The 17,838-nt window shown below is 55.1% G+C and overlaps 3 protein-coding genes across 3 annotated transcripts; all 3 read left to right on the top strand.

Annotated features, from left to right (window-relative positions):
* Nucleotides 1-763: 763 nt before the first annotated feature.
* BO86DRAFT_443060 (uncharacterized protein) lies at nt 764-12,853 on the top strand (the record flags this gene model as incomplete). Its single annotated transcript, XM_025676342.1, has 19 exons — nt 764-1,574; nt 1,606-1,683; nt 1,784-3,027; nt 3,061-3,582; nt 3,622-3,885; nt 3,919-3,921; nt 3,958-3,993; nt 4,036-4,065; nt 4,156-4,499; nt 4,555-4,775; nt 4,838-7,118; nt 7,190-7,896; nt 7,952-8,350; nt 8,423-9,342; nt 9,382-9,407; nt 9,438-9,553; nt 9,584-9,639; nt 9,673-9,691; nt 9,759-12,853. 19 exons carry the CDS (start codon nt 764-766, stop codon nt 12,851-12,853), a joined length of 11,172 nt encoding a protein of 3,723 aa, XP_025522599.1.
* A 748-nt stretch (nt 12,854-13,601) lies between these two features.
* On the top strand, nt 13,602-14,869 carry BO86DRAFT_246453 (A4/G1 family peptidase). The gene is made up of 2 exons (XM_025667133.1): nt 13,602-14,511; nt 14,577-14,869. Exons 1-2 carry the CDS (start codon nt 13,905-13,907, stop codon nt 14,771-14,773), a joined length of 804 nt encoding a protein of 267 aa, XP_025522598.1. The 5' UTR covers nt 13,602-13,904; the 3' UTR covers nt 14,774-14,869.
* Nucleotides 14,870-16,125: 1,256 nt separating this feature from the next.
* On the top strand, nt 16,126-17,532 carry BO86DRAFT_393231 (uncharacterized protein). Its single transcript, XM_025672972.1, has one exon. The coding sequence runs from the start codon at nt 16,237-16,239 to the stop codon at nt 17,449-17,451; it is 1,215 nt and encodes a 404-aa protein (XP_025522597.1). The 5' UTR covers nt 16,126-16,236; the 3' UTR covers nt 17,452-17,532.
* Nucleotides 17,533-17,838: the final 306 nt, after the last annotated feature.

The raw sequence follows: 17,838 nt of genomic DNA, 5'->3' as shown, positions 1-17,838 counted from the left end.
ATATTATGCTCCGGATACCGAACAGGGATATTGTCATTTTCATGAAGATGGGGCTGACGAGGCTGACTATAGCGAAGATCAGTCGTCCGTGCCCCGCGTGCTCAGCGGAAGTGTCCGAATATAATGGTGGTGGCGGCCCCGACCTCGGAGCTGGTGTAGGAGCTCTGCCCCAGCTCGCCCGTAAGCCCTAATGCTCGTGTATTTCGGAGCTGCACATGTCAATCACGCGCAGCTTACATGACGTCTGGCACTAATAGCATTAGCTGCACTGGTTTTGACCAATCCCCGATCTTCCGCATGGACACCATCTGGTGGTCTCTGCGAGATCCCCTGCGCCGGCATAATGCAGTGCAACCCCACGAGCGATCCTTTAGGTGTACGAATCTATGAAGATAAGCACGCCAGGCGAGAACAGACCTCCATAACGTAAGAGGAGTGTCAGTACGAGCGAGCTCTCCGCATGGAGCCAGCCAATCTAATTCACGTACACACGCAGTACGATCCAATGGCATATTCAAGAACTAGCCGAGAGTTGAATGGCCAGTGAGGTGGGCAAAGGATCCCCGATGCATGTTTGTGGTAGCTCTGAGGTTCCGAGCTGAAGTGGACGAAGTCACCTATCCAGATCCCATTCTGTGGGCCTCAAGACCGAAGTTGATGGAGGTATATGAAGGGTGGATGTAGCTCCGTGATCAACGATGCTTCAAATCCAAGAATCAGATACCGAGGCCTTGTTACTACCCAATGATATATATAGATCAAGATGCTTGCAAAGACCCCTCCTCACAGGGCCAACGAGCCTATCGCCGTTATCGGAAGTGGTTGCCGGTTCCCCGGCACTGCGAACTCACCATCCAATCTCTGGGAACTCCTGCGCCAGCCACGAGACCTGCTTCGTGAGATCCCTACCGAAAGATTTAACGCCAAGGCATTTCATCATCCAGATGCTCAGTACCATGGCCACAGCAATGTTCTTCATTCCTACTTACTCGATGAGGACGTACGACGCTTTGATGCACAGTTTTTCAATATCAAGCCAGTCGAGGCGCAAGCCATGGACCCGCAGCAGCGCCTTCTGCTGGAAACGGTGTACGAAGGCCTCGAAGCTGCAGGGCTGACGATTGAAGGGCTTCGAGGCTCAAAAGCCAGTGTCTATGCTGGCCTGATGTGCAATGACTACGAAGCCATCCTGCTCCGAGACTTTCAACAGATTCCGAACTACCATGCCACAGGAGTGGCGCGCAGTATTGTATCCAACCGCATCTCGTACTTCTTCGACTGGCATGGACCCTCTCTAACAGTGGACACTGCATGCTCTTCGACTCTAATTGCGGTCCATCTTGCGGTCCAAGCCCTCCGCGCCGCAGAAACAAATGTCGCTTTCGTATGTGGATCGAACCTGATACTTGGGCCGGAAAACTATGTCGCAGAAAGTAAACTGAAGATGTTGTCTCCCGACGGCCGGTCCCGGATGTGGGATCAAAACGCGAATGGCTATGCACGAGGGGAGGGTGTGGCGGTCGTGGTGCTCAAGACCCTCAGCGCAGCTCTGGCAGACGGTGACCATATAGAATGTCTGATCCGGGAAACAGGCACTAATTCAAGATGGTCGTACGCAAGGCATCACCATGCCCAGCGCTACCGCCCAAGCATCGCTCATTCGAGATACATATGCTAGAGCAGGTCTGGATCCACGGCAAGAAGGGGATCGGTGCCAGTGTCAATTCGTTCGGCTTTGGCGGTTCCAATGCGCACGCAATCCTGGAGAGCTACCAGCAACCAGAGAGACTTACCGGGACGCCTCCTTCCAGTCAGGTGTTCAGCCCATTTGTGTTCTCGGCCCATTCAACGCAATCCCTGGTCGGAAACCTGCGCGAGTATTCACGCTTCTTGGAGACCAATTCGACCATCAGCGCGCAGGATCTGGCATGGACACTGCGCGCCCGGAGGTCCAGTTTCCCGGCCAAAGTCTCATTTCCAGCTGGCTCGATCCAATCACTCAAGGCAAATATTGACGGGTGGTTGAGGACCGAGGCCCAGTCCTCGGGAGGTACTATCGGGGATCGTATGAGGGTTCCTTCGAGCACCGATCGGCCGCGACTCTTGGGTATATTCACAGGCCAAGGAGCCCAGTATGCACGAATGGGGGCAGAGCTAATTGAGCAGTCGCCCTACGCGGCTGCAATTCTGGACAAACTTGAAGGTCGACTTTCACAGCTACCGATAAGCGACAGGCCGTCATGGTCCCTGCGCCAAGAGTTGCTAGCCAAGGCAGCCAGCAGTCGAGTCCATGAAGCATGGATTTCCCAGCCTCTCTGTACAGCTGTCCAAATTCTGTTGGTGGATCTCCTGCGTCTCGCCGGCGTGCAGTTCTCGACCGTGGTAGGGCACTCATCCGGAGAGATTGGTGCTGCGTACGCGGCCGGTTATCTTTCAGCCTACGATGCCGTCTGCATCGCTTACTACCGTGGCCTGCACAGCAAATTGGCGCAGGGCCCTAAAGGGATTGAAGGAGCCATGCTTGCAGTCGGTACCTCGTTAGAAGACGCACAAGTTTTGCTCAGCATGGAAGAATTTTCCGAAAGAGTGACCGTAGCTGCCTGCAATTCCTCTTCCAGCGTCACACTCTCTGGGGATAAAGATGCGATTGAGGAACTGGAAGCTATCCTTGAAGATGAAGGAAAGTTTCGCAGACGCCTCAAGGTAGACAAGGCGTATCATTCTCACCATATGCAAATGTGCTCAGACGCGTACCTGCAATCACTGCGAGACTGTAACATTCGACCGCAGCAACCGTCAGCCGACTGCGTGTGGCTTTCAAGCGTTTATGATGATCCTGCTGTCGACTTTTCATCGACGCTGCGTGGTCCTTACTGGGATGAGAATATGGTTAGTCCTGTACTGTTTTCCCAGGCAGTCAAGCGAGCGTTCGCATCCGGACCCTACGACGCGGTGATAGAGGTTGGCCCTCATCCGGCGCTTAAGGGACCAGCTACCCAAACCGCCCAAGAGGTGGGCTGCGAGGAGGTGCTATACACCGGGCTACTCACTCGCGGGAAGGAATCCATAGGTGGGTTATCTAACGCCCTTGGACTACTGTGGGTGCATCTCGGAGCCTCCGCCATCGATATAGATCGGTTTGAGCGGGAGTCCAGTGGCTGGCGAGACTACCAAATGGTCCCTAACCTTCCTTCATACCAGTGGCAGCACGATCGTGCATACTGGCACGAATCGCGAATTTCGCGGCAGATGCGCCAGAGACAGCATCGGGTGCATACATTACTCGGGGATCTCTGCCCCGACAGCGCTCGGCATGGCATGATGTGGAGGAATCTGCTGCGACCGACAGAAATTGGCTGGATTAGGGCCCATCAGCTCCAGAGTCAAACGGTCTTCCCCGCTGCAGGGTATGTGGCCACTGCCCTCGAGGCAGTTCGATATCTTGTATCCGAGCAGGATATCCGACTCACCACAATACTCGACTTCATCATTCACCAAGCAATGGTGTTTGACGACGAGGACGCGGGGATTGAAGTGCTCACCTGCCTGGACGATGTGCGCAGTGAAGAAGAGCCAAAGCGGGTCAGGGCTCGATTCATCTACTCTGCAGCTGTAGGAAAGGAGCGCGACAGGTTGACTCTGATGGCCAGTGGTGAGGTCGAGATCCTTTTGGGCGAACCCTCACCCGATATTCTTCCCTCTCGAGGACCATCAGAGCCCAACATGATTGAGGTGGAGACCGATCGATTCTACCATGCCCTGGAGGACCTCGGATATGGCTATCAGGGACCATTCCGAGCCCTATCAGCATTGAAGCGGAAATTGGGGCGAGCCACGGGCCTTGTGGCAAGGATGCCCACAGATCCAACCGAGGCAGGGTTCATGGTACACCCGGCCATGTTGGATGCAGCCATCCAGTCGGTCATTTTGGCCTATAGTTACCCTAATGACGGCCAGCTCTGGTCCTTGCATGTCCCTACTCGGATTCGATCGGTTTGCGTCAATCCGGCGCTCTGTGGTCGGCACTGAGCCCAGGTCGATGATCTGCCTTTTGAATCCTCGCTGGTTGATCATGAAGGCCCAGGCATTACCGGCGATGTCGAAATCTTTAGCGCAGACAATGCTCGGGTCGCAGTACAGATATAAGGGATGCAGGCTGTCCCCTTTGCCAGCGCCACGGAGGCGGATGATAGGAACATTTTCTCCGTCATGCGGTGGAGCAGTGCTGAGGCGGCTGCAGACCAGATTGTCGCCGGATCACGCGCAACTGAGGAGGACTATGAGCTGGCGCATGTGCTCGAGCGCGTTTCATCGTTCTATCTTCGTCGGCTGGACGAGGACTTTGGCCCCGACCATCCGGGACGAAGGGAACTGCCATACAGTGCATACTTCAACTACGCCGCTCATGTGAACCAGTTGGTCTCAAGTGGCCAGCACCCATATGCAAAGGCCCAGTGGGTTGATGATAGCTTGGAGGATATCATGGGCGCCAGTAAACAGTACAATCCACCGTGCTCCCTGACCCGAGTGATCACTGGCTAACAGCAGGAACAGGTTTGCCGATTGTCCTGATATCCGGATCATGCACACGATCGGCCAGCAGATGCCGCAAGTGATCCAGGGGCAGACCACGATTCTGGAACATTTGGTGCCCACGGGCCTGCTGGACGAGTACTATGTCAGAGCACTTGGGTTTCCTCAATTCTCGCTCTGGCTGGCTCGACCGGTCAATCAGATTGTCCAACGGTATCCTGCAATGGACATTCTCGAGATAGGTTAGTCAATTAATAGGCCCCCAATGATCGTGTGTCATGTTATGCTAAACCATATATCCTAGGAGCCGGCACCGGGGGTGCAACGAAGAGCATCTTCCGGCATGTACAGGGCGATTTTGCGTCCTACACCTTCACCGATATTTCCAACGGGTTCTTCGACCGGGCCCGAACCGTGTTCGCGGACCATGCGGATCGCATGGAGTTCAAAGCACTGGATATTGAGAGGCCTGTGAAGGAGCAGGGCTTTTTTCACCACTCATATGACCTCATCGTTGCTTCCTTTGTGATCCATGCGACTCGCAAGCTTGAGGACACGATGCGCCATGTTCGGAGCCTGCTCAAGCCCGGAGGATTTGTGGTGATGGCCGAGGTGACCAACAACGACCAGATTCGGGGTGGATTCATATTCGGGGCCCTGCCTGGGTGGTGGGTGGGCATCGATGAAGGTCGTGTGCTCACTCCATGTGTATCGCCTGCCAAATGGGACCGAATTCTGCGGAAGACAGGCTTCTCTGGCATCGATATGATTACGCCCGATGATGACAGGTTTCCATACCCCGGATCCGTGTTCATCTCACAAGCGATAGATGACCGGGTCCAGTATCTTCGCCATCCCTTGTCCCCACCAAGAACAGTCTTCAACAACGGCGGGCGTGTCCTGCACGACCTCCATATCATCGGAGGGGTGACCCTTCGCGTCAGTCAGCTTGCAGGTCATCTGCAAACTCTGCTTTGCCCGTTCTGTGACACGATCGTGACCTGGGAAGATCTGGAACACATCGACTACCATAAAATCACGACCCAGTCCACAGTTCTAGTGCTGACGGAGCTTGACCAGCCCGTGTTCCAAGACCTGACCGCAGAGCGCTTTCAAAGCTTGAAGCAGATGTTCGGGTCTGAGAAGACCATAGTATGGGTAACGCAAGGGCGCCAAGCGGACAATCCTTTTGCCAATATGACCGTCGGCTTTGGTCGGTCTCTCCTATGGGAAGTTCCTGATCTTCGATTACAGTTCATCGATCTCGAGGACCTCCGGGCTGTTCAACCGAGAATGCTAGCAGAGGCCACTCTTCGGTTTCGAGCGACTGCGCTGTGGAGCAAAGAATGCAACAGGCAGCTGATGTGGTCCACGGAGCCAGAAATTGTCATCGATGCTGGGGGTCGCCAATTGATTCCTCGTCTGCATCTCTTGAAGGATGCCAATGATCGTTACAACGCCGGCCGACGCTCCATCCTCCGGAAATACTCCGATAGCATTGCTGTTGCAATAGCCCAGGGAAGTGATGGTTCCCATCATCTCAGAAAAGATCAACGAGTGTACTCAGCTACATCTGATGCTGTTCAGGACTCAATCCATTTAAGACTCAAATACTCCACGCTACACCGCATGCAGACGCCGGTTGGCTACCAATCGGTCATTTTGGGCGTCGATGCCAGCCGCGATAAAGATGCACAACAATATATAGCTCTAGTAGAGCATCCCAGCTCCACCTTGGACGTTGTGACTCAGTCAGCGTTCATTTGCGCGCTGGAGCCCGGAACAGCGATACCGACATTAATTGCCATGGTTGCCGTGAATCTGTTCTTCGCGTCCATCGTTCAACAGATCCTCCCTGGGCAAAACGTGACAATCCACAATGCAAGTCCACTACAAGCCCACATTCTCTCGCGACGGGCCAAGGAGGTTGGCGCACAGGTTGTTTATACCACCTCTTTCCAAGAGGACCCGATCCACACTTCCTTCCCCGCCGTCCAAATTCAGCCACACATGCCACGACGCAGCATCAAGTCATTGCTTCCTAATAATATCGCATGCTTTATTGACCTGTCCTCTGAGGCTACCCCGGCCGGGGGAGACTTTATTCTCGACTGTCTCCCATCCAGCTGTCGTCGACTCAGTTTCCTCTCAGACCAGCGACGAGGATCAGGAGGCCCTCCGCTGGTGTACGCTAGCCACAGCATCCAGGACGTTCTGGGGGCGGCCATTAGTTCTGCTCACAGGGATATGCAAGAGATCAAAGCCCGTGCAGATGTCCCTGTGGTCAGCCTCGCTAACATCGGAAGGGGGGACGAATGCCCTCCCGCCAGCATGCCCGTGGTCGACTGGACTGATTCTGCTTCTCTCCTGTTACAGGTGTTTCCGGTAGACTCCAGCGATCTGTTCCGGAGTGACAGGACCTATTGGCTTGTGGGACTGACTGGTAGCCTCGGACTGTCACTCTGTGACTGGATGATTGGCCACGGAGCTAGATATATTGTCCTGACTAGTCGACGGCCCGATATCGATTCGAGATGGTTGGAGATCACACGGAGCCGAGGCGCTCTCGTGAGGGTTTTTGCCAGGTGATTCTAATCTGTTGATTCCATGCAAGCTCAGCCAGGGAACAAGACTGATCAGCACGGGAATCAAACAGTGACATGACAGTCGAAGAAAATGTCAGATCGGTATATGAGGAGATCTGCGCCACGCTGCCGCCCATTGCCGGCGTGGCACAGGGGGCCATGGTGTTACGAGATGGCCCCACCAGGGACATGAGTTACGAAGACATGATGCAGGCTCTGCGGCCCAAGGTGCAGAGTAGCATCCACCTAGACCGTCTATTCTCGAACTATCCACTCGACTTCTTTATCTTCTTCTCCTCTATGACCGCGGTGATTGGGAATATGGGCCAGGCTAACTATACCGCGGCCAACGCATTCATGTGCGCCCTGGCAGCACAGCGACGCAAACGTGGCCTGTATGCATCGGTCGTGAACATCGGGGTCATCATTGGGGCCGGCTATGTCACCCGTGAAGTCAGCCAGGCTGATCAGAAGAACCTCCGTAAGGGAGGGTACATGTGGATGTCAGAGACAGACTTCCATCAGATGTTTGCCGAGGCCATCGAGGCCGGTAGGTCCACCACGCTCTCAGAGCCAGAAATCTCCACGGGTCTCCGTCAAGTCCCAGCAGATGCGCCCTATTTACCGATCTGGTCTGAGAATCCGAAGTTCTCCAGATTCATTCTCCGGGCATCAGGAGAAGACTCCCAACGAGACGCAGCAAAGGCCGGGGGGATCTCCATCAAAGATCGACTCCAGCTTGCCTGCACTCTTGAAGATGCTCGGAATATTATAGCAGGTAGGGGACCGGAGATGCAAGCCTGTTCGTCCTGGGGCTGACCATGCGACCATAGATACCTTCGCGGCCAAATTGCGGTTGACCCTGCAGATTGAAGACGACACAGGAGACCTGATGAGTCGTCGGACGGACGAGCTGGGGCTGGATTCCTTGATAGCCGTCGATATCCGTTCATGGTTCCTCAAGTCGTATCAGGTCAATGTCCCGGTTTTGAAGATCCTGGGCGGAGCGTCCATCGCGGAGCTGGTGGAGCAAGCATTGCTTGACCTGCCAGCCGAATTGATCCCGAATCTCGGACAGCAGACAGAGAGTAATACGCGGGAGGGCCAGAAAGAGGAGCTGCCTTCGAGTCCGGTCCCTGGGGAGATCCCTGGCGAGGATTCACCGGCTCCAGTATCATATTCAGATTCTGTCGATCACCTTTCCCAAGCAGAATCCAGTTCGCCAGAAGAGGGTCACCTTACACCCATTTCATCCGTCATTGACGAGTTGGCCAAATCCACCGCGGATCCGAGACCGATAGCAGCGATCCAACGATCAGGTCGGTTATCCTCCACCCAGTCTATGTTCTGGTTTGTGCATGCGTTGATGGAGGATAAGACGACACTGAATCACACGGCGATGTTCCGATTGAGTGGGCCTCTGGATGTCGACCGACTGCGCGAGGCTGTCACGGCCGTGGGTCAACGCCATGAGGCACTACGAACATGTTTGGTGATAGATGCCAGACAGCACATCACCCAGGCAGTCCTGGAGACGTCTGTCTTGCGGTTGGAGCTCAGACAGATCTACGCGGATGACGAAGTCATGGCCGAGTACGAGGCGCTGAAGCAGCACGTGTACGACCTCACGTCCGGAGAGACCATGCGTATTGTGCTGCTGTCGGGCTCGCCGGGGCACTATCACCTCTTGATCGGATGCCATCATATCAACGTTGACGGCATAAGTTATCAGGTACTCATGGCCGACTTGGAATGCGCGTACAAGGGGGAACCTCGGGACACGCCAGTGCTTCAGTATCTTGACTATGCTGACCGGCAACGCGAAGAGCACGAGCAAGGTGCATGGGATCAGGAAATTGCTTTCTGGGAGCGTGAGCTGGGACCGATCCCCAGCCCGTTACCCCCCGGCCGTCATCTTCTTGCCCATCGGCAGCCACTGCACGACTATGGAGTCCATTCCGTGAAATTGAGGATCGGCACTGCTCTTGCGAACCGGATTCGTGAAGTGGTGCGAACGTGCAAGGCGACCGCGTTCCACTTTTACCTGGCGGCTTTCCGGATTCTGCTGCATCGCTACCTGAATGCTCAAGATGTATGCATTGGGATTGCTGACGGGAATCGGAGTGGCACTGGGATGTTGGATAGCATCGGCCCATATGTGAATCTGCTTCCCTTGCGGTTTGTGGCGCGGGATGGGCAATCCTTCCAGGATGCCCTAGTCGAGGTCAAGAGTAGAGCCTATGCCGCTCTTGCCCACTCCCAGCTGCCTTTCGAAGTCCTACTGAACGAGTTGCGAGTGGCACGCTCACCCACACATAGTCCGCTCTTTCAGGCCTTCGTGGACTACCGGCAAGGGACTCGGGAGAGACAGCTGTTCGGGGACCTGCAACTGGAGATGCTTCATTTTGAGCCCGGACGAACTTCCTATGATATCAGTCTCGATATCATTGACAATCCGGGACAAGACGCGTTGGTCGTCGTCATGGCTCAACGGAATTTGTACTCGCTAGGCGACGCAGAGGTGATGGCTCAAATCTACGAAGATATACTGCAGGAATACTCGTCCATTCCGAGTCTGGCAGCCGACAAGAACTGGAGCTTTCGACAGGAGACATTACAGAAAGCGCTGGACGTTGGCAGAGGCGAGTAAGATCCCGAAGAGACTTATCCAATACCGTATTCCCACTAACTCGCAGCATGAAGGCCCGGTGTTTCAACCACAGTGGTCCAGGACACTCATTCACCAATTCGAAACGCAGAGACATTTGCACAAAACAGCCCTTCACATCGCCAACGCTTCGTCTTGGTCATATGAGGAGTTAGGGCAACGCGTGGACCGCATCGCGCGGGAGCTGATCAGCTGCGGGGCACAACCAGGTGACAACGTTGCGGTATTGCAGGACCGCACTGCAGATTCCATTGCGTCCATGCTCGCCACGATGAAAATCGGCGCGGTGTATGTTCCATTAGACCCTAACGTTTCCTTAGCCCGACTGGCCAAGATTGTCCGTGATTGCGACCCGGTGGCTTTGCTGGCCGATAGCAAAACCGTGGCTGAAGGGGGAAGCCTCGCACAACCATCAGCAGCAGTGATAATCAATGTGTCAGAGTTAGCTGCCTATTCTAGCGGGAGTTCCTTAACGAACAACGCGGAGCCGGACGCTACAGCGCTGATTTTATATACCAGTGGCACCACAGGCACCCCCAAGGGCGTCGCTCTACAGCACTCCAGTTTCTGCCACGAAGTGGAGGTCTCAGTGTCCACCTACAGCCTGACTCAAGACGATCATATCTTGCAGCAAAGCGCCGTCAGTTTCGACATGTCTGTTCTACAGGTATTTCTAGCACTGGCGCAGGGTGTCACATTATGCATGACTTCGGCGGCAATGCGGGCGGATCCATCTGCTATCAGTGCCTTCATTGCAGAGGCCGGGGTGACATTCACCTGTGCTACCCCGTCCGAGTACCAAAGTTGGCTACAATCTGGTCACCGGCGTGAGAGCCTGCGACTGTCTGCCTGGCGCACAGCTCTCACGGGAGGAGAGCCAGCCACCACGGCCTTACTTCATAGCTTCCGCGACCTGGGAAGACCTAGGCTTCGTTTGTATAACGGGTATGGACCAACAGGGACAACGTGTTGCTCCACCAAAATGGAGCTGTCGTACCAAAATGCGTCTCTATATGCCGAGTGTGTTCCAGCAGGGCGCCCCTCTGTGAATGAAGCGATCTACATCGTCGACCAAGCAATGCGGCTACAACCTGTCGGGCAGCCCGGAGAGATTCTCATCGGGGGAGTGGGCGTCGCGTCAGGATATGTCAACAATGAGGAGTTGACCACAAGAGGCTTCGTAGCGGACGTCTTCGCAAGTCCCAAAGACCGACAGCAAGGCTGGACAACAATGTATCGGACCAAGGATTACGGACATCTCCGCCCGGACGGCTCACTCATCATCGAAGGTCGCGTAGACGCAGACACGGAGATCAAGCTCCATGGAGTGAGAACTGACCTGATGGATATTGAGAGGTCGATATTGCAGGCTGCTGAGGGGACTCTTTGCAATGTTGCTATCTCGGTTCGCTCGGCCGCGGAGAAGACGTTTCTGGTTGCGCATTGTGCCTTCTCACCCACAGGATATCAATCAACAGCAGAGCAAGAACAGTTCCTGCAAGCTCTACTGCCTCAGTTGCCGCTCCCGCAAGGCATGTGTCCTTCCGCAATGGTCGCAATAGACCAGATGCCGTTGACCAGCGCAGGGAAGCTTGACCGCCGTGCGCTGTCTCACCTCTCCCTTCCAGCATCAGCCGAGTCCAGGCATGAAGCTACGGCTATCAGCACGCTGTCCGACGCGGAGACAGAAATGAAAGGTCTCTGGGAAGAGGTGATTCCTGAGGAGCTCTGGAGCCATCATCGGGTCGACAGCCAAACGGACTTCTTCCATGTTGGCGGGAGCTCGATGCTCCTGGTCGATTTGCAGGCTCGAATCAGCAATCGCATTGGTACCTCGATCCCTCTTATCCGGCTTTTCGAATCCAGCACGCTGAAAGGCATGGCATTGCTCATCGCCAGGACGGCACCGGGAGATACGACCGTCGGCGTCCTCGACTGGAAGACGGAGACCAGTCTCACTCCCGACCTTGCACGCATCGTTGGGCCTCTCTTGCCCTCGACACCCCTGCCGCGATGTCCACCGAGGGTGATTGCTCTGACCGGAGCATCTGGGTTTTTGGGACAACACTTGCTGCGACACCTCCTTGCCCAGCAGCAGCCCGTCGTTGACCAGGTAATTTGTATTGCAGTACGTCAATTAGCCGATCGAGCTCATCTCTTTGCCGGATTGGACCGGCAGCGGGTCGTGTGCTACGAAGGAGACTTAGCGGCGCCTCGACTGGGGCTGAAGGAAGACGACGCCCAGCGGATCTTTGGCACGGCGGACGCGGTGATTCATAATGGAGCGGATGTATTCCATCTCAAGAACTACCATACTCTCAAGGGTGCAAACGTGCAATCGACTCAGGAGCTCGTTCGGCTGTGTCTTCCCCGGGGTATTCCCCTCCACTACATTTCCACCGCCGGCGTGGCCATGTTCACCACGCGCGAGGTTTTCGCCGAAGTCTCCGCTGGCGATGCGCAACCTCCTTCTGACGGTTCTGACGGCTACACGGCTACCAAATGGGTGAGCGAGCTGTACCTCGAGCAGGCCAGTCAGACGTTTCAGCTGCCGGTCTGGATTCATAGGCCATCCAGTGTCGTCCGTCAAGAGCGCGCGGGGGCAGCAGAAGCCATTGACCAAAACCAAGACAACCTGGACGCAAGACCCATGTTCGATCTGCTCCAAAGCCTCCTCCGTTATTCCTGGCACCTAAGGGCCGTGCCCGTCTCCACCAACCTGAAAGGCTCCTTGGACCTGGTCTCGGTGCAGAATGTGGCGCGCGGAGTGGTGAAAGCGGTGGTAGCCCAATCGATCGACCAGCGTAGAGTGGCGTACAGTCATCTGACCGGGGATTTCGATCTACCGATTGATGGATTGAAGGAGTATCTTGAGGGGGAAACGGGAGAGGCGTTTGCGATGCTACCGATTCGCGAGTGGGCGCGTCGAGCGGAGGGGGCGGGACTTCATCGCACCGTGGCCACGGTCTTCAGCCAGGTGGATGAACTGGCAATGCCGCTGCAGTTCCCACGATTTGCGCACAAAAACGGGTGGAAATGGATGCATGGAGGTGAATTAAGGTGGTGAGAAGGTGGTGAGAAGGTGATGGTGTTTGGTTTGCGGTGTTTGTCTCTTGGATCACATGTAGTCACGTGGGCTGCAGTCATGAGCTAGCTGCATATAGTTAGTGACCTTAATGTCCACAATACCTGACTAAGCTTTTACCTCTGTGCATAACCTCCTTACAGTATTATTCCCACCTACTCCATACAACAATGAATGGAGGGATCGACTCATCCGCTATGAAATCACGCAACTGAGTCAACAGTCTTTGCCCCGCACGCTTATATTAATTCTGCAGGCACTTCATCTGCAGGAGTCGGCGGATGCCACCCTGAACTCCGCCCCTAAAATATTGGCTTTATTGGCTTCAGTGCCCCTCGGTTGGCACGCCATCGCCAAGGGGCTGCAACGATGCTGCAATGCTTCTCTGCATCTCCCATCTCTATGTCCTCGAAGTCGGCTCGAGTAACAGTTGCAAATTCGCGTATAGTCTCCTGGTTGATCAGAAGACATGGCGAGGATGCCGTTGACATGCACAAGCATTAATCTCGGGAAGTCGGGGTCAACCTCGCGTCAATGGCGCAATGGATGTGGTGATGATGTTGAAGGAGATGAAGTGCGCCAACCTCTGCGCTAAGGCGACTGCCAAGACCCTGCATGGACAGTCTTCACAGTCTCCAACTTGCAGAACTCTTCAGGACATTGCGCTGGTCCACCGGAGTCCGATGCATGTCGACATCTGCTACCGCATCTTTGCGATCGCGAACAATCTCAACTGGTGATTCTGGTCTGCTCAAGGCTCATCGTGCGATGACCAGGATACAATGAGGTGAAATGATGCGATGAGGATATTTTCGAGGATGAGCATGAGCATGAGGATGAGGACGGAGGATGGAGGGGGAGGGCTCGTTCTGGGAAGCATAAATACTTGGTGAATTGCCCGTCCAGATGCTTTTCCTCCATCATCATCATCATCAGCCAGCTCTGTTCTCTGCTCCATCGCGGATATCTCTAGCTTCAATACTCCAACTTCCTCAGCTGCTCACTTCGAGTTCCTCGCCAATTCATCATCAAAATGAAGTTCACCGCCGCTATTGCTGCTAGCATCCTCGCTGGTACCGTCGCCGCCATCCCCAACCGCGGCCTCGAAGCTCGTGTCAAGGCTCGCGCTTCTGGCACTCGGGGCTCCCGCCCTCTCGAGGCTGTCAACCGCCCCGCGACGGTCAAGAACCAGACCAACGTGGAGTACAGCTCCAACTGGTCCGGTGCCGTGCTGGAGAGCCCCCCCTCGGCTGCTGCGACCTACACGGCTGTGACTGGTACCTTCACTGTCCCCGAGCCTACCGGCACCGGCAGCGGCGCCGCCTCCGCCTGGGTTGGCATTGACGGTGACACCTACGGTAACGCCATCCTTCAGACCGGTGTCGACTTCACCCTCACCAATGGCCGCGCCTCCTACGATGCCTGGTACGAGTGGTACCCCGACTACGCCTACGACTTCAGCGGCAGCATCGACATTTCTGCCGGTGATGTTATCGTCGCCATCGTCGAGTCGTCCTCTTCCACCAGCGGTACTGCTATCATCGAGAACAAGAGCACTGGCCAGACTGTGACCAAGAAACTGTCTGCTCCTTACTCCAGTGCCAAGCTCGGTGGTCAGAATGCTGAGTGGATCGTTGAAGGTGAGTCTGGGTCTGAGTGGTGATTTGAATAGCATGATTGTTTGCCGTACTAACCCTATGTATAGACTTCGAGGAGAATGGCTCCCTGGTTAACCTGGTCGACTTCGGCACTGTGACCTTCACCGGCGCCGTCGCCGAGGCCGCTGGCGGCGAGAGCGTCGGCCTTGACGACGCCACCGTCATCGAGATCGAGCAGTCCGGCAAGGTTGTGACTGATGTCACTATCAACAGCGACTCATCGGTCACTATCTCCTACGTCTAAGTCATCCTGGTGACTTATCGTGGCGGAGCACATAGCAGCAGGTGACTCTGCATGTGCGAGCGCGGTTTGCGGAGGACATGGGCAGCGGGTTCTGCAGTGCTGGAGACGGTGAAGCGGGTTTTAAGAAAGGCAATCGGTGACTCGTTAGATATAGTCGTGGCGGCTTCCGTCCGCACGTGTATTTTTGCAGGTCAATATGAGACACGATAGCTTCCTGGATTGTTGTGCATGTGAATTTCTTTTGTAGTAGTGCTGATGCTTCCAGTACCGGCATCAGGAATTGCATAACTGTATGGTAGATTCTGATGGAAGAGACCATGCTGCAAGATGTATAAGACCATCTTGCGTACACGAGATGATACTGCGGTCCTCTCTGGCCAGGCTGTCAGAGCTCAGCGAGATAACTCCGAAGTTGGTAGGAACTCAATAATCGCTGAATCCAGGTTCGGCTCAAGTGATCAAATTGACAAAGACTTTCTGTAGGGGTGTATACAATCCTACACCTCATGACCTCTATAGTTTAGCACCTTGATCACCGGGCGAGGGTTTCCCCAAATTGTAAAGAAGCTCGCTAAAGAGGATACCCTTTTTTATTTTTGGCTTGGCTTGGCTTGGCTGAATATATATCTTTGTCCGTCTCAGATCCTGTCAGCAGGCACACAGTTCGAGTGCAGGGTCTACCTCCAAGTTAATCCGAGCAGGAATCATGCAAATAACATTGTATGTAAGACAGCTCTAATGGTATCATCGGACTTGCCCAGGGACCTTGTTGCTATAATTGGTGGTGGCCGAGGCCCCTGCAGCGGGAGTAGCCGTGGCCACAAAGACTTCGTGATGTCTGGTTGACATTATGGTACAGGGAGCGGTTGGAGTGATTCTTTACTACTCATTACCAACAGCAGCTATGTATATTGTCCCAAGTGTTGCGGTCCCCTCAACAGCCACGATCGTCATACCCGACTGAGTTATGCTATGCTTCCTGCACATGGGGTAATATCGAGGTCATTGGATAGGAATGTGTCCGTGCGTCAGGTACCGCCTCCTCCAACCAGGAAATCCCCGTCTCATCTATTCTTGGTGGCTATGGAGCATGACGTGGGTGTTAACTACTCGTACACCCACTGTAGCAGCTCTGCCTTGACAGAACGCATGAAGGAATGATTACGTCGTGGGCACCGGGTCGCTGGGCCGGAGCCAGATCGGGTCTTGGCAAGATTGAGATGGGCCCAATGCGGTTTAGCGGCCCGCAAACTCTGGGCGTGCGTCATCTTGACGGGGTCGTGACGGTTGCGGAATCGCTGCATTTATAGTCCTGGTAACCTCCCCCGGTTGCGGTGTTCTCTCAGACTATTAGAATCACGAACTATCAAACTATCCCCTCAATCTTTCTCTCTACAGCACTCTCTACAGCACTCTCTACAGCACAACATACTCTTTTACCGACCCCCTCACACCCACACATCATGATGAACCGAACCCCCAGAGTCGCGACCCGCTGCCTCAGACAGCAACGCACCAACCCCCTCAAGAACCGCTACGCCAACGCCCGGTTCCAGTCCTCGTCCGCAGAATCTAGCTCCAACGGTAGCAATAGCAGCAGCCCCGCCCTGGTTGGCGGTCTGGCTGGTGGTGCGGTCACTCTCGTCGCTGGATACGCCTGGTACCACTTCTCCGGCGCCCGTACGGTGGTCAGGACGGTCAAGCAGACCCAGAACTACGCCGACCAGGTCAAGCAGGGGATCGTGGAGCATGTACCCGAGCCCGACCGCGCCTTTGACTGGCTCCGCGACACTGTGAAGAGCTACGCCGGCTTCATCCCGGGCGCGCGCAAGTACATCGATACCGCCTTCGACGACCTCGAGAAGATTAAGCAGAAGCACGGCGGCGAGTTTGACTCAATTGTGCGCGATGCCTACTCGGAGATCAAGGCCGTAACCAAGAAGGGCGGCTCCAATGCGGATACCGCCTTCGAGGCCCTGCGCGTACTGCAGAAACACCTCGGTCGCTTGGCCGAGCTGTCCGGGGATGCGGCGGAGGATATCCTCGACAACCACCCCTGGCTGCAGGAGAAGGTCGGCGGCAGCTGGGACCAGCTGAAGCAGATGGGCGATGCGTACGGCCCGCAGGCCAAGGAGGAGGTCAACAAGACCTGGGAGCAGGTCTCCAGCATTGCCAAGGAGGGATTCAGCGTGCAGTCGGCGGAGAAGGTGCGCCAGTTGATCCAGGAGAAGAAGGAGAAGCTGCAGAAGATCGGCGACGAGGCGTGGCAGAAGGGCCTGGAGGAGAGCAAGCAGTACCTGGACAAGAACCCCCAGCTGAAGGAGCTGGTGGAGAACAACGCCGATGCGCTGAAGCAGGGCAACTTCGGCGAGCTGTGGGGTCTGGTCAAGGACTCGGCGTCGTCGGGTAAGACGGAGCAGGTGGAGAAGTTCGTCAAGGAGAAGGTCGATCAGGCCAAGAACAACAGCTCCTTTGACTTGGACAAGTGGACCAAGATGGTCCCGGGCGGATCGGACATCCTGAACCAGCTGCAGTCGCTGCGCACGGTGGGGGAGAAGAAGGGAAAGGAGGCGGAGGGGGTGCTTAAGGAGACGGTCGAGGAGCTGCAGCAGGTGCTGAAGAAGCGAAAGGACCAGATCGAAAAGCTGGCGAGTGAGGCCAAGGAGGAGAGCAAGTAGAGAGGCTATTTTCGAGGGAGCTGGAGCATCACTCGGTGTATTTTAGAACTATGTGTATCATATACCCCATACCACATCTTTATTCATGAACCTGCCTAGAGTGCTCTGATCAGTAATCACTCGGAATATCAGATCTGATCTGATACCATACCTTATACTGTATAGATCCTCACTAAGCGGATGACTAACCACTGATTAGTCAAAGGAGGGGGTTCTGGACCGGGTGTCTTACGAAGCCAGTGGCCAGTCAGCCAGTCAGCCAGTCAGCCAGTCAACCAGTTAGGGCTGGCCATTAGACCCCCCCAGGTAGGGGATTTCCATGGATTGCGGGGTCAAATCAAGTCAGCAGGCGTAGAGTGATGATGTCGACACCCAGTGGTGGAATGA

Source organism: Aspergillus japonicus (assembly GCF_003184785.1).
Source record: "Aspergillus japonicus CBS 114.51 unplaced genomic scaffold BO86scaffold_91, whole genome shotgun sequence".
Lineage (NCBI taxonomy): Eukaryota > Fungi > Ascomycota > Eurotiomycetes > Eurotiales > Aspergillaceae > Aspergillus > Aspergillus japonicus.
Note: the sequence above shows the minus strand (reverse complement) of the source record. Positions and strands in the feature narration are given on the sequence as shown.